The sequence below is a fragment of the Rana temporaria genome, chromosome 1, assembly GCF_905171775.1.
Source record: "Rana temporaria chromosome 1, aRanTem1.1, whole genome shotgun sequence".
NCBI classification, from domain to species: Eukaryota; Metazoa; Chordata; class Amphibia; order Anura; family Ranidae; genus Rana; species Rana temporaria.
Window position 1 is genome coordinate 641,206,702 of NC_053489.1, and position 13,644 is coordinate 641,220,345.

Below are 13,644 nucleotides of genomic sequence, written 5' to 3' on the forward strand. Positions count from 1 at the left end.
AAAACATGCTTTTAACAGCGGCAGAACAGCCTGAGGCCTCGTACACACGACCGAGTTTCTTGGCAAAAACCAGCAAGGAACTTGCTGGGAGATATTCTTTTGCCGAGGAAACCGGTCGTGTGTACATTTTCGTCGAGAAACTCGACGAGCCAAAAAGAGAGCATGTTCTCTATTCCCTTGATGGGAATGGAGAAACTTGGCTTGTCGAGTTTCTCGACGGCTTCACAAGGAACTCGACGAGCAAAACGATGTTTCTCGGTCGTGTGTACGAGGCTTAAGAGTGAGGCCCCGTACACACGGCCGAGGAACTCGACGTGCCAAACACATCGAGTTCCTCGGCCAGTTCAGTCCTGGAGCCGCCGAGGACCTCGGCGGGCCGAGTTCTCCCATAGAACAACGAGGAAATAGAGAACATGTTCTCTATTTCCTCGCCGAGGTCCTCGTCGGCTTCCTCGGCCGAAAGTGTACACACGGCCGGGTTTCTCGGCAGAATTCAGCCAGCACCTCGGTCGGAAGCTGAATTCTGCCGAGGAAACTGGTCGTGTGTACGGGGCCTTACAGTTGCTTGCGCTCCAATCAAACTGTCAAACCATCAAATGTCTGGTGTAATAACTGATCACATGGGCAGCATCATGGCAGTTGCAGATCAAACAGAGGCCAAGATGGCAGCTTCCTTGCTGAAAAGGATAGGGGGTTTAGTTCCACTTTAATATTCTGCCCAATGGAATGAATGAATATTTAAACGCACCTAAATGTGTTTGAAAAATGCAGCTTAGGAGCCTTTTCAAAGCCGTTTCACAGCCAAATTTCACCCACACCATTGCTGGCACTGGGGAAATGAAAATCTGTCTCTTTTCGCAACAAGAGGTCATTAATGATATATTGTAATCGGGAAGCTGGAATTTAGAGAAGAAAGGCCTATAAATGAGAAGTTCTGGAGACTTTCCTGATTGATGATATTACCAGGATATATTGGAAGGACCCAGAACTTTACTGTCTATTTGATGAGGAGCTCAGAGTTCTAATCCACCAATGTCCCCGAGGAATTCTCTGTCCCTATTTATTAAAGGTCCCATCCAGGATATCAGTTCTCTTACTAACAATAACAATCCTTTTATTAGATTTATTCACATGAATGTTCCAGTGATGACATCTGTGATTGTGTTTCTTTATAAAAGAGGAAGGAGGTTTTTTGTACGGCTCTGTATCACTGTGTGTAAGGTGTGCTCCAAGCCCTGCCTGACAGTAATATTTTGCTTCATCATCTTCAGTCCTCCAGTGATGGTCAGTGTGTATACATTTCCAGATCTGGAACCACTGAACCTGTCCGGGATTCCGGATTGCCGAGTGCTGGCACCTGCTATAAGAAGCTTTGGAGGCTGTTGGGGTTTCTGTTGGTACCAGGCTACCCAGCCTCTTACATCAGAACTGGATGTACATGTGATGGTGACTGTCTGTCCCGGGGACACAGAGCTAGAATCCGGAGTCTGAGTCATCACAATCTCTCCACAGGATCCTGAGGATGAGAAGAGACATATTGATTATTGATTTCCTATCAATCCTGATGTGTGTATTTATTGTACAATGTATAGATGTATGTGCAGAGGATGATGGAAGGAGCCTCATCTCTCACCCTGAATAGAAATGAAGATGACAGCCAGCAGATAACTGGGAGAAATCATCTTGATGTTTCTGGAGGGTCAGATCCAAACTAGAAGACGTCTCCTGTACAATGAGATATATAGAGAGAGTGACAGGGGAGGTGTTCCCCCCACACACTGTGTATGCAAATACCGGGGAGATGGAAATTAGAATTCTCAGATCAGTGATCTGTGATAGAAACACTCCAGTGGATCTCCTCTACATCTGATCACACTAACACATTATACTCATCACTGTTCATCTCAACTAAGGGGACTAATTATAGAAAAAATCATGGATGGATGTGAGAAGCATTGCCCACCCTTGAATAAGTCTGGACGTATTTTTCTAATACTGTGATTTGATATGATCTCAAGTCTGTCTTAATGGCCGTAATGCTGTATTCTTTTCTGAAATAGCGCTGTAAGAAAAATACCACATTATGGCACTAGATGGAGCTGACAATCATAGGAATCACTGTATACATGCAGATTTTTGTCACGGAGTGAACACAAGCTTGTAAGGTTCATCCAATAAATTCTGTATAAATAGACCCTAAGTGCCATAAGATGTCACACTATAGAAGCTGTGTGAATCAAAAAGGTAGGAAAAAGAAGCATATAAATCCTGTTGATATACTAATATGAGCGTCTTAAATGTCAAAAAAAAAAAAAAAATGACCCATCAGTAATTCCACTCCAATTATTATATTTATTATCATTATTTTATACACAGTTTTTATTAGTACATAATAGTTTACATTTAAACCACTTGCCGATATACGTCAGCAGAATTGCACGGGGAGGCAAATGGGCGTACCTGTACGTCCCCTTTGAATTTGCTGCCCAGCGGGCAAGCTCCGCAGCGCCGCATGCCTCGTGTGTGCGAAGTTCTTGGGCGGCCCGCAATTGCGTCGGCAAAGGCAGAACAGGGGATGCCTTTGTAACAAGGCATTTCCCCTGTTACGCCTAGTGACATGTCATGGATCTACTGTTCCCTGTGATCGGGAAACAGTGATCGCTGATGTGTCACTGGTAGCTCCTCCCCCTCACCGTTAGAATCACTCCCTAGGACACACTTAACCCCTTCAGTGCACCCTAGTGGTTAACCCCTTCACTGCCAGTGTCATTTTTACATTAATCAGTGCATTAATATAGCACTGATCGCTGTATAAATACAATAGTCCAAAAATGTGTCAAAAAGTGTCCGATGTGTCACCCATAAAGCGCAGTCAACGATAAAAATTTCAGATCGCCGCCATTACTAGTAAAAAAAATAATAATAATAATAATAAAAATGCAATAAATCTACCCCCTATTTTGTAGACGTTATAACTTTGCGCAAACCAATCAATATACGCTTAATGTGATTTTTTTTACCAAAATATGTAGAAGAATACGTATCGGCCTAAATTGAGGAAAATTTGCTTTTTTTTAAAAAAAAAATGGGGATATTTATTATAGCAAAAGTACAAAATATTGCTTTTTCTCAAAATTGTCGCTCTATTTTTGTTTATTGCGCAAAATATAGAAAGCTCTATTTGTGGAAAAAAATGACGTAAAATTTGTTTGGGAGCCACGTCGCACGACCGCGCAATTGTCAGTTAAACCGACCGCAGTGCGAATCGCAAAAAGTGGCCCGATCATTTGGCAGCCAATGGACTAGAGCTGAAGTGGTTAAATAACATAAGAATACTCTAAATGGGACAAGCGGTATGAGCAGCTTCCCACCCCAGAAATACAGTAAAACCTTCAAATTGGAAGAAAACAATTGTCCCCTCCCCCTCCTTATCAGTGTTCTGTCTGGTAGAAGCTGACAGGTGAATGTAAATGACCAGGGGGGGAAATACAGAAAGGTCCCATATTGTAAGAGAGGAAACAGATCTTATGGAGGAGTCAGAACTCTCTATGTCCATGTAAGGGACTGATAGGTAATCCAATAAGGATCTTTCACAGGGTTGGCAATCTGTACCATCCTCTGAAAGTGATAGATTGCTTTTTAAAGGGTGTATAGCAGCATCTGCCAGGCATTCGGGAGGCAATCCCGCCACCTTCTGAATTTCAGTTTTTTCTTTAATCCAAGGGAGGATTTTGTACTTCACCACAAATTTCTTGTCTTGCAGTTGTGGCACGCTTCCTTTGTCTTTGCTGTGCATGTCTGACAGGAGGCTCTGCCTATCAAACTCTGTTAGCCAAGTTATAATTGCCACAGCCACAAAGCAATGCATCAGGGGGACGTCTTGTGTCCAACTCCAACTGGCTGTAATGGTAGGATTTATGTGGGCAGGTGGGGTGGTAAAACAACGGTTCAGCCACTTTTTTTTAATCCCCCCCCTTGGACGCCCATTTAGGGCATGTAAGACTGAACTCTGTATATCTGAACATTTTTCTCCCCATCCCCAGTTCCTGAAATATGATACTGTCAGAGCTTTTTCTATGAGCTTTTATGAACCCCAGAAACTTTGTGGTGAATGAAGTATTTAATTTCCGTTTTTCAATATGTCCTTCATTTCTGGAAGCCAGTGCTAATCTCCCACTGTGAGTCTGGTTTGTATGTAACAAGTAATTATGACAAGTAATTATAAGACCTCATACACATGGGCATATGGATTTATGTTCAAAATTTGCTGGATTTATTCTACCAGAAGAAATGTCTCTAAGTACGAGAATTTATACACATAAGACATTGAGAGTAAATGTATTCTACTGGTCAGAATAATAATCTATGAATACACTCCCCACACATGGAATACATGTTCATGTATAAATTATACCATAAACTCTCTCAGAATGCAGCTTTGGTGCCTTTTATTTTCTGCTGTAACGCTCCTCTTCTAATATGCCTGTAAATACCTATGGTGCATGGCCACATAGACCATCATAGAGGTCCTTCTAAAGGTGTTAAAAATAAAAACACTGAGGGCCAGATTCTCGTAGACTGGCTTAAAAATGCGGCGGCGTAACGTATCTCATTTACGTTATGCCGCCGCAAGTTTTATGGCAAGTGCTTGTTTCACAAAGCACTTGCCTGTAAAGTTGCGGCGGCGTAGCGTAAATCCTCCGGCGGCAAGCCCGCCTAATTCAAATGATTCGGGTAGGGGGCGTGGGGATCATTTAAATTAGGCGCGTTCCCGCACCGAACGTACTGCGCATGCGCGTCCCTAAAATTTCATGACGTGCATTGCGCTAAATGACGTCGCAAGGACGTCATTGGTTTAGACGTTAACGTAAATGGCGTCCAGCCCTATTCACGGGCGACTTACGCAAACAACGTAAATTTTGAAATTTCGACGCGGGAACGACGGCCATACTTAACATTGGTTGCGCCTCATATAGCAGGGGCAACTTTACGCGTCGCAAATCTTACTTGCACGTTGTAATTTCACTGCGTCGGTCGGGCGTACGTTCGGGAATTCGCGTATTTTGCTAATTTGCATACTCGATCGGGAAAACGACGTCGGCGACACCTAGCGGCGAAAAAAAAAATTGCATTTAAGATCCGATAGCGTAAGAGCCTTACGCCTGTCGGATCTAATGGTTATCTATGCGTAACTGATTCTATGAATCAGACGCATAGATACGACGGGCGGACTCAGAGATACGAAGGCGTATCAGGCGATACGACGGGCCGACTCAGAGATACGACGGCGTATCACGCGATACGCCGGCGTATCTCTTTTGAGAATCTGGCCCTGAATGTCTGTATAAGTCGTGTTTTTTAAGCCCAATGTACATAATCCCTAACACCAAACTGGGAAAAATACATAGGCCCAGATTCACAAAGCACTTACGCCGACGTATAACAAGTTACGCCGACGTAAGTGCAAATGTGCGCCGTAGCATCTGTGCGCCAGACCCACAAACAGATATGCGCCTAAAACACAGGCTACACACCGCCGACGTAATCTTGCTTACGCCGGCGTAGAGTGGGCGCACATTTAGGCTGGGAGCATGGTGCCGCTCCATTGATTAGCCATTCAAACATCCAAATGAGGGAAATACGGTGATTCACGAACCTGTGTGCGCCCCGACGCAGGCTACGCAAGGTGGCGCGTATGTTTATGTCCGGCGTTAAGTTTGTCCCCATAAAGGAGGCGCAACCCAGCAGCAGACATGCAATGGTCTGCACCACGGAACACAAGCCGGCGTATTTTACGTTGACGTTTGTCTGGCTGGGCTTTAGGTTACGTTCACGCCATACGAAGTGATCCGGCGTAGTTTAGGCAGTTGTTCGACGTGGTTGTGAGCAGGCGCAGGGGGATGCGTCCACGTCACGGCGCATGCGCAGTTTGTAATACGTATCTGTCTGGCGCTCGGCCCATCATTTGCATGGGGTCACGCCTCATTTTGCATGGGTCACGCCCACTTCCACCTACGCCGGCCTACGCCTTCGAGTCCTACGCCACGCTGGCGCTGGCGTTGGGAGCACTGGCTTGCTGAACTCAATGTTTGCCTCTCTGCGGTACGCCGGCGTGGCGTACGGCATTTGCGATACCGCGGGTAATGTGCGCCCACACTCTGTGAATCTGGGGACATACTGAGCATATTCTTGTCACTGCAATTAGAAAAAGAAAAAAAAATCAAAGACCACCAGTAGATGGCAGTATCAGTCCATTTTTTATGTATAATAAGGATAAGGTAGGGAAGATCAGTAAGCATGTTACACAGATATAGATTTTGCAGGTATGTGATCCAGTGTAAGGATATGGCTGAGGTTCAGGTGAATTTTGAGCTGGATCTGAACACAGCCTGTCTGGGATTTGGTGGCAAAATAATGGCCAGATCTGTCTTTTAGGAATAGTAAATTATCTACCTAAACTCTCACAATGCTTTACTATGGTCCCATTTACACACTGCATTTAGCGACGGTTTTGTTACATGGGGGTTTTGTGCGATTAGAAAAATAAATTTGACTGCGTCCAGGAACGATTTAGTGCAGCTATCTGCACATAACCGCAGGTAATCGCAGTGTACTACGGTATTTCTCCTGCAGATTGCAGCGGCAACGAGCAAAGAGAAACAACAGGAAGCACATCAGAAAATGGCGAGAATGTTCCACTCGCAGCTAAACGCAGCCGCATGTAAACACTGCTAATCGCAATGTACAACTACAAGTGATCGCTGTGCCTGGAGTCTTTGAATTTCAAAATAACAAAACATGCTTTTAAACAGCGGCAGAACAGCCGCACGTAGTGAACGAGGCCTGAGGCCTCGTACACACAACCGAGTTTCTGGGCAAAAACCAGCAAGGAACTTGCTGGGAGATTTTTTTTGCCGAGGAAACCGGTCGTGTGTACATTTTCGTTGAGAAACTCGACGAGCCAAAAAGAGAGCATGTTCTCTATTCCCTTGGCTTGTCGAGTTTCTCGATGGCTTCACAAGGAACTCGACGAGCAAAACGATGTGTTTCACCGTCGAGTTCCTCGGTCGTGTGTACGAGGCTTAACAGTTACAGTTGCTTGTGCTCCATATCAAACTGACAACCATCAAATGTCTGGTGTAATAACTGATCACATGGGCAGCATCACGGCAGTTGCAGATCAAACAGAGGCAAGATGGCAGCTTCCTTGGCTGAGAAAAGGATAGGAGGTTTAGTTCCACTTTAATATTCTGCCCAATGCGAATGAATGAACATTTAAACGCACCCTAAATGTGTTTGACAAATGCAGCTTTAGGAGCCTTTTCAAAGCCGCTTACAGCAAATTTCACCCCACCATTTGCTGGCACTGGGGAATGAAAATCTGTCTCTTTTCCTGCAACAGAGGTACATTAATGATATATTGGTACACTCGGGAAGCTGGAATTTAGAAAAGAAAGGCTATAAATGAGAGTTCTGGAGACTTTCCTGATTGATGATATTACCAGGATATATTGGAAGGACCAGAACTTTACTTCTATTTGATGAGGAGCTCAGAGTTCTAATCCACCAATGTCCCCGAGGAATTCTCTGTCCCTATTTATTAAAGGTCCCATCAGGATTATCAGTCTCTTACTAACAATAACAATCCATTTATCAGATTTATTCACATGAATGTTCCAGTGATGACATCTGTGATTGTGTTTCTTTATAAAAGAGGAAGGAGGTTTTTGTACGGCTCTGTATCACTGTGTGAGAGGGTAGGAGCTATACTGCTGACAGTGATATTTTGCTTCATCTTCTTCAGTCGCTCCATTAATTGTTAATGTGAATTTAGATCCAGATCCTGATCCACTGAACCTGTCCGGGATCCCGGATTGCCGAGTGCTGGCACCTGATATAAGAAGCTTTGGAGGTTGTTGGGGCTTCTGTTGGTACCAGGCTATGTAGCTATAAATAGCAGAACTGGATGTACATGTGATGGTGACTGTCTGTCCCGGGGACACAGAGCTAGAATCCGGAGTCTGAGTCATCACAATCTCTCCACAGGATCCTGAGGATGGAAGAGACATATTGATTATTGATTTCCTATCAATCCTGAGTGTGTATTTATTGTACAATGTATAGATGTATGTGCAGAGGATGATGGAAGGAGCCTCATCTCTCACCCTGAATAGAAATGAAGATGACAGCCAGCAGATAAACTGGGAGAAATCATCTTGATGTTTCTGGAGGGTCAGATCCAAACTAGAAGACGTTCTCCTGTACAATGAGATATATAGAGAGAGTGAGAGGGGAGGTGTTCCCCCCACACACTGTGTATGCAAATACCGGGGAGATGGAAACTAGAATTCTCAGATCAGTGATCTGTGATAGAAAACACTCCAGTGGATCTCATCTAATCTGATCACACTAACACATTATACTCACCACTGTTCTCCTCAACTAAGGGGAATAATTATAAACAATTAATGGATGGATGTGAGAAGCATTGCCCACCCTTGAATAAGTCTGGACGTATTTTTCTTAATACAGTGATTTGATATGATCTCAAGTCTAATGGCCGTAATGCTGTATTCTTTTCTGAAATATCGCTGTAAGAAAAATACCACATTATGGCCACTAGATGGAGCTGACGATCATAGGAAATCACTGTATACATGCAGATTTTGTCACGGATGAACACAAGCTTGTAAGGTTCATCCAATAAATTCTGTATAAATAGACCCCTAAGTGCCATAAGATGTCACACTATAGAAGCTGTGAATCAAAAAGGTAGGAAAAAGAAGCATATGAATCCTGCTGATAACTATATATGAGCTCGTTAAATTGAAAAAAAAAAAAAAAAAAAAAACATCAGTAATTCCACATCCAATTATTACATTTATTATCATTATTTTATACACAGTTTTTAATAGTACATAATAGTTTACATTTAAAGGGGAGGTTCACCCTAAAAACCACTTTCTCTAATTACCCTGGCCCCCACATTACAATACGATTATGCCTGTTATGTTTTTTTTGATGCTGTACATACCTTCGTACAGCTATTCACCCGTGGCTACGCCCACTCCCGCGGGACCTCGCAACCCCCGAAGCACGGGTGAATAGCTGTACGAAGGTATGTACAGCATCAAAAAAAACATAACAGGCATAATCGTATTGTAATGTGGGGGGCCAGTGTAATTAGAGAAAGTTGTTTTTTAGGGTGAACCTCCCCTTTAACCACTTGCCGAACGGCCTCACGGCAATATACGTTGGCAGAATGGCATGGGCAGGCAAATGGACGTATCTGTACATCCTTTGAATTTGTTGCCCAGCGGGCGCGCTCGCATGCCTCGTGAGTGCGAAGTTCCCGGGTGGCCCGCAATCGCGGTTGGCAAAGGCAGAACAGGGGGATGACATGTCATGGATCTACTGTTCCCTTCAGTGCCCCCTAGTGGTTAACCCCTTCACAGCCAGTCTCATTTTTACAGTAATCAGTGCATTTTTTTCCTCCCTCCCTATCGGTGCATTTTTATAGCACTGAACGCTGTATCGATGACAATAGTCCCAAAAATGTGTCAAACGTGTCCGATATATCCGCCATAAAGTCGCAGTCATGATAAAAATTGCAGATCGCCACCATTACTAGTAAAATAAAAAATAATAGTAAAAATGCCATAAATCTACCCCCTATTTTGTAGACGCTATAACTTTTGCACAAACCAATCAATATACACTTATTGTGATTTTTTTTTCCCCAAAAATGTGTATAATAATATGTATCGGCCTAAATTGAGGAAAAATTTGTTTTAAAAAAAAAAATGGAGATATTTATTATAGCAAAAGTACAAAATATTGCTTTTTCTCAAAATTGTCGCTCTATTTTTTTTTTTTTGCGCAAAAAATAAAAACCGCAGAGGTGATCAAATACCACCAAAAGAAAGCTCTATTTGTGGGAAAAAAATGACGTCAAATTTGTTTGGGAGCCACGTCGCACGACCGCGCAATTGTCTGTTAAATCGACGCAGTGCCGAATCGCAAAAAGTGGCCCGATCATTTGGCAGCCAAATGGACTAGAGCTGAAGTGGTTAAATAACATAAGAATACTCTAATGGGACAAGCGGATGAGCAACTTCCCACCCCAGAAATACAGGAAAACCTTTCAATAGGAAGAAACAATTGTCCCCTCCCCCTCCTTATCAGTGTTCTGTCTGGTAGAAGCTGACAGGTGAATGTAAATGACCAGGGGGGGGAATACAAGAAAAGTCCCATATTGTAAGAGAGGAAACAGATCTTTATGGAGGAGTCAGAACTCTCTCTGTCCATGTAAGGGACTGATAGGTAATCCAATAAGGGCTCCTTCACAGAGGTGGCAATCTGTACCGTCCTCTGAAAAGGGATAGTTTGCTTTTTAAAGGGTGGTATAGCAGCATTTGCCAGGCATTCGGGAGGCAATCCCGCCACCTTCTGAATATCAGTTTTTTTTTAAATCCAAGGCAGGTTTTGTACTTCACGACAAATTCTTGTCTTGCAGTTGTGGCACGCTTCCTTTGTCTTTGCTGGCATGTCTGACAGGAGGCTCTGCCTATCAAACTCTGTTAGCCAAGTTATAATTGCCACAGCCACAAAGCAATGCATCAGGGGGACGTCTTGTGTCCAACTCCAACTGGCTGTAATGGTAGGATTTATGTGGGCAGGTGGGGGTGGTAAAACAACGGTTCAGCCACTTGTTTTTATCACCCCCCTGGACGCCCATTTAGGGCATGTAAGACTGAACTCTATATCTGAACATTTTTCTCCCCATCCCCAGTTCCTGAAATATGATACTGTCAGAGCTTTTTCTATGAGCTTTTATGAACCCCAGAAACTTTGTGGTGAATGAAGTATTTATTTCCGTTTTTCAATATTTCCTTCATTTCTGGAGCCAGTGCAAAATCTCCCACTGTGAGTCTGGTTTGTATGTAACAAGTAATTATGACAAGTAATTATAAGACCTCATACACATGGGCATATGGATTTATGTTCAAAATTTCCTGGATTTATTCTACCAGAAGAAATGTCTCTAAGTACGAGAATTTATACACATAAGACATTGAGAGTAAATGTATTCTACTGGTCAGAATAATAATCTATGAATACACGTCCCCACACATGGAATACATGTACATGTATAAATTATACCCATAAACTCCTCTCAGAATGCAACTTTGGTGATCCGGGTAGGGGGCGTGGATCATTTAAATTAGGCGCGTTCCCGCACCGAACGTACTGCGCATGCACCATCCCTAAAATTTCCCGACGTGCATTGCGCTAAATGACGTCGCAAGGACGTCATTGGTTTCAACGTTAACGTAAATGGCGTCCAGCCCTATTCACGGACGACTTACTCAAACAACGTAAATTTTTAAATTTCGACGCGGGAACGACGGCCATACTTAACATTGGTTGCGCCTCATATACCAGGGGCAACTTTACGCGTCGCAAATCTTACGTAAACGTCGTAACTTCACTGCGTCGGTCGGGCGTACGTCCGGGAATTCGCGTATTTTGCTAATTTGCATACTCGATCGGGAAAACGACGTCGGCGACACCTAGCGGCGAAAAAAAAATTGCATTTAAGACCCGACAGCGTAAGAGCCTTACGCCTGTCGGATCTAATGGTTATCTATGCGTAACTGATTCTATGAATCAGACGCATAGATACGACGGGCGGACTCAGAGATACGACGGCGTATCAGGCGATACGACGGCGTATCAGGCGATATGCCGGCGTATCTCTTTTGAGAATCTGGCCCTGAATGTCTGTATAAGTCGTGTTTTTTAAGCCCAATGTACATAATCCCTAACACCAAACTGGGAAAAATACATAGGCCCAGATTCACAAAGCACTTACGCCGACGTATAACAAGTTACGCCGACGTAAGTGCAAATGTGCGCCGTAGTATCTGTGTGCCAGACCCACAAACAGATATGCGCCTAAAACAAGGCTACACCCCGCCGATGTATCTTGCTTACGCCGGCGTAGAGTGGGCGCACATTTAGGCTGGGAGCATAGTGCCGCTCCCATTGATTAGCCATTCAAACATGCAAATGAGGGAAATACGGTGATTCACGAACCTGTGTGCGCCCGACGCAGGCTACGCGAGGTGCGCGTAAGTTGTATGTTAGGCGTAAGGAGGCGCAACCCAGCAGCAGACATGCAAAGGTCTGCACCACGGCACACAAGCCGGCGTATTTTACAATAGACGTTTGTCTGGCTGGGCGTAGGTTACGTTCACGCCATACGAAGTGATCCGGCGTAGTTTAGGCAGTTGTTCCGACGTGGTTGTGAGCAGGCGCAGGGGGATGCGTCCACGTCACGGCGCATGCGCAGTTTGTAATACGTATCTGTCTGGCGCTCGGCCCATCATTTGCATGGGGTCACGCCTCATTTGCATGGGCCACGCCCACTTCCACCTACGCCAGCCTACGCCTTCGAGTCCTAAGCCACGCTGGCGCAGCGTTGGGAGCACTAGCTTGCTGAATTCAATGTTTGCCTCTCTGCGGTACGCCGGCGTGGCGTACGGCATTTGCGCTACGGCGGCGTAATGTGCGCCCACACTCTGTGAATCTGGGCCATACTGAGCATATTCTTGTCGCTGCAATTAGAAAAAGAAAAAAAAAATCATAGACCACCAGTAGATGGCAGTATCAGTCCATTTTTTATGTATAATAAGGATAAGGTAGGGAAGATCAGTAAGCATGTTACACAGATATAGATTTTGCAGGTATATGATCCAGTGTAAGGATATGACTGAGGTTCAGGTGAATCTTGAGCTGGATCTGAACACAGCCTGTCTGGGATTTGGTGGCAAAATAATGGCCAGATCTGCCTTTTAGGAATAGTAAATTATCTACCTAAACTCTCACAATGCTTTCCTATGGTCCCATTTACACACTGTATTTAGCGACGGTTTTGTTACATGGGGGTTTTGTGCGATTAGAAAAATAAATTTGACTGCGTCCAGGAACGATTTAGCGCAGCTATCTGCACATAACCGCAGGTAATCGCAGTGTACTATTTCTCCTGCGGATAGCAGCGGCAACGAGCAAAGAGAAACAACAGGAAGCACATCAGAAATGGCGAGAATGTTCCACCGCAGCTAAACGCAGCCGCATGTAAACACTGCTAATCGCAATGTACAACTACAAGTGATCGCTGTGCCTGGAGTCTTTGAATTTCAAAATAACAAAACATGCTTTTAACAGCGGCAGAACAGCCGCCCGTGTGAACGAGGCCTAAGGCCTCGTACACACGACCGAGTTTCTCGGCAAAAACCAGCAAGGAACTTCCTGGGAGATATTCTTTTGCCGAGGAAACCGGTCGTGTGTACATTTTCGTCGAGAAACTCGACGAGCCAAAAAGAGAGCATGTTCTCTATTCCCTTGATGGGAATGGAGAAACTTGGCTTGTCGAGTTTCTCGACGGCTTCACAAGGAACTCGACGAGCAAAACGATGTTTCTCGGTCGTGTGTACGAGGCTTAACAGTTACAGTTGCTTGTGCTCCCAATCAAACTGTCAAACCATCAAATGTCTGGTGTAATAACTGATCACATGGGCGGCATCACGGCAGTTGCAGATCAAACAGAGGCCAAGATGGCAGCTTCCTTGGCTGAAAAGG

At 44.3% G+C, this 13,644-nt stretch overlaps 1 pseudogene and 1 gene segment (V, D, J or C); both read right to left on the reverse strand.

Annotated features, from left to right (window-relative positions):
- Window positions 1-1,056: 1,056 nt before the first annotated feature.
- On the reverse strand, window positions 1,057-1,795 carry LOC120943290 (annotated as a pseudogene).
- A 5,862-nt stretch (window positions 1,796-7,657) lies between these two features.
- LOC120924511 lies at window positions 7,658-8,199 on the reverse strand. The segment is given in 2 exon segments: window positions 7,658-8,050; window positions 8,166-8,199. A coding segment is annotated over 1 exon segment (288 nt).
- Between the last annotated feature and the right edge of the window lie 5,445 nt (window positions 8,200-13,644).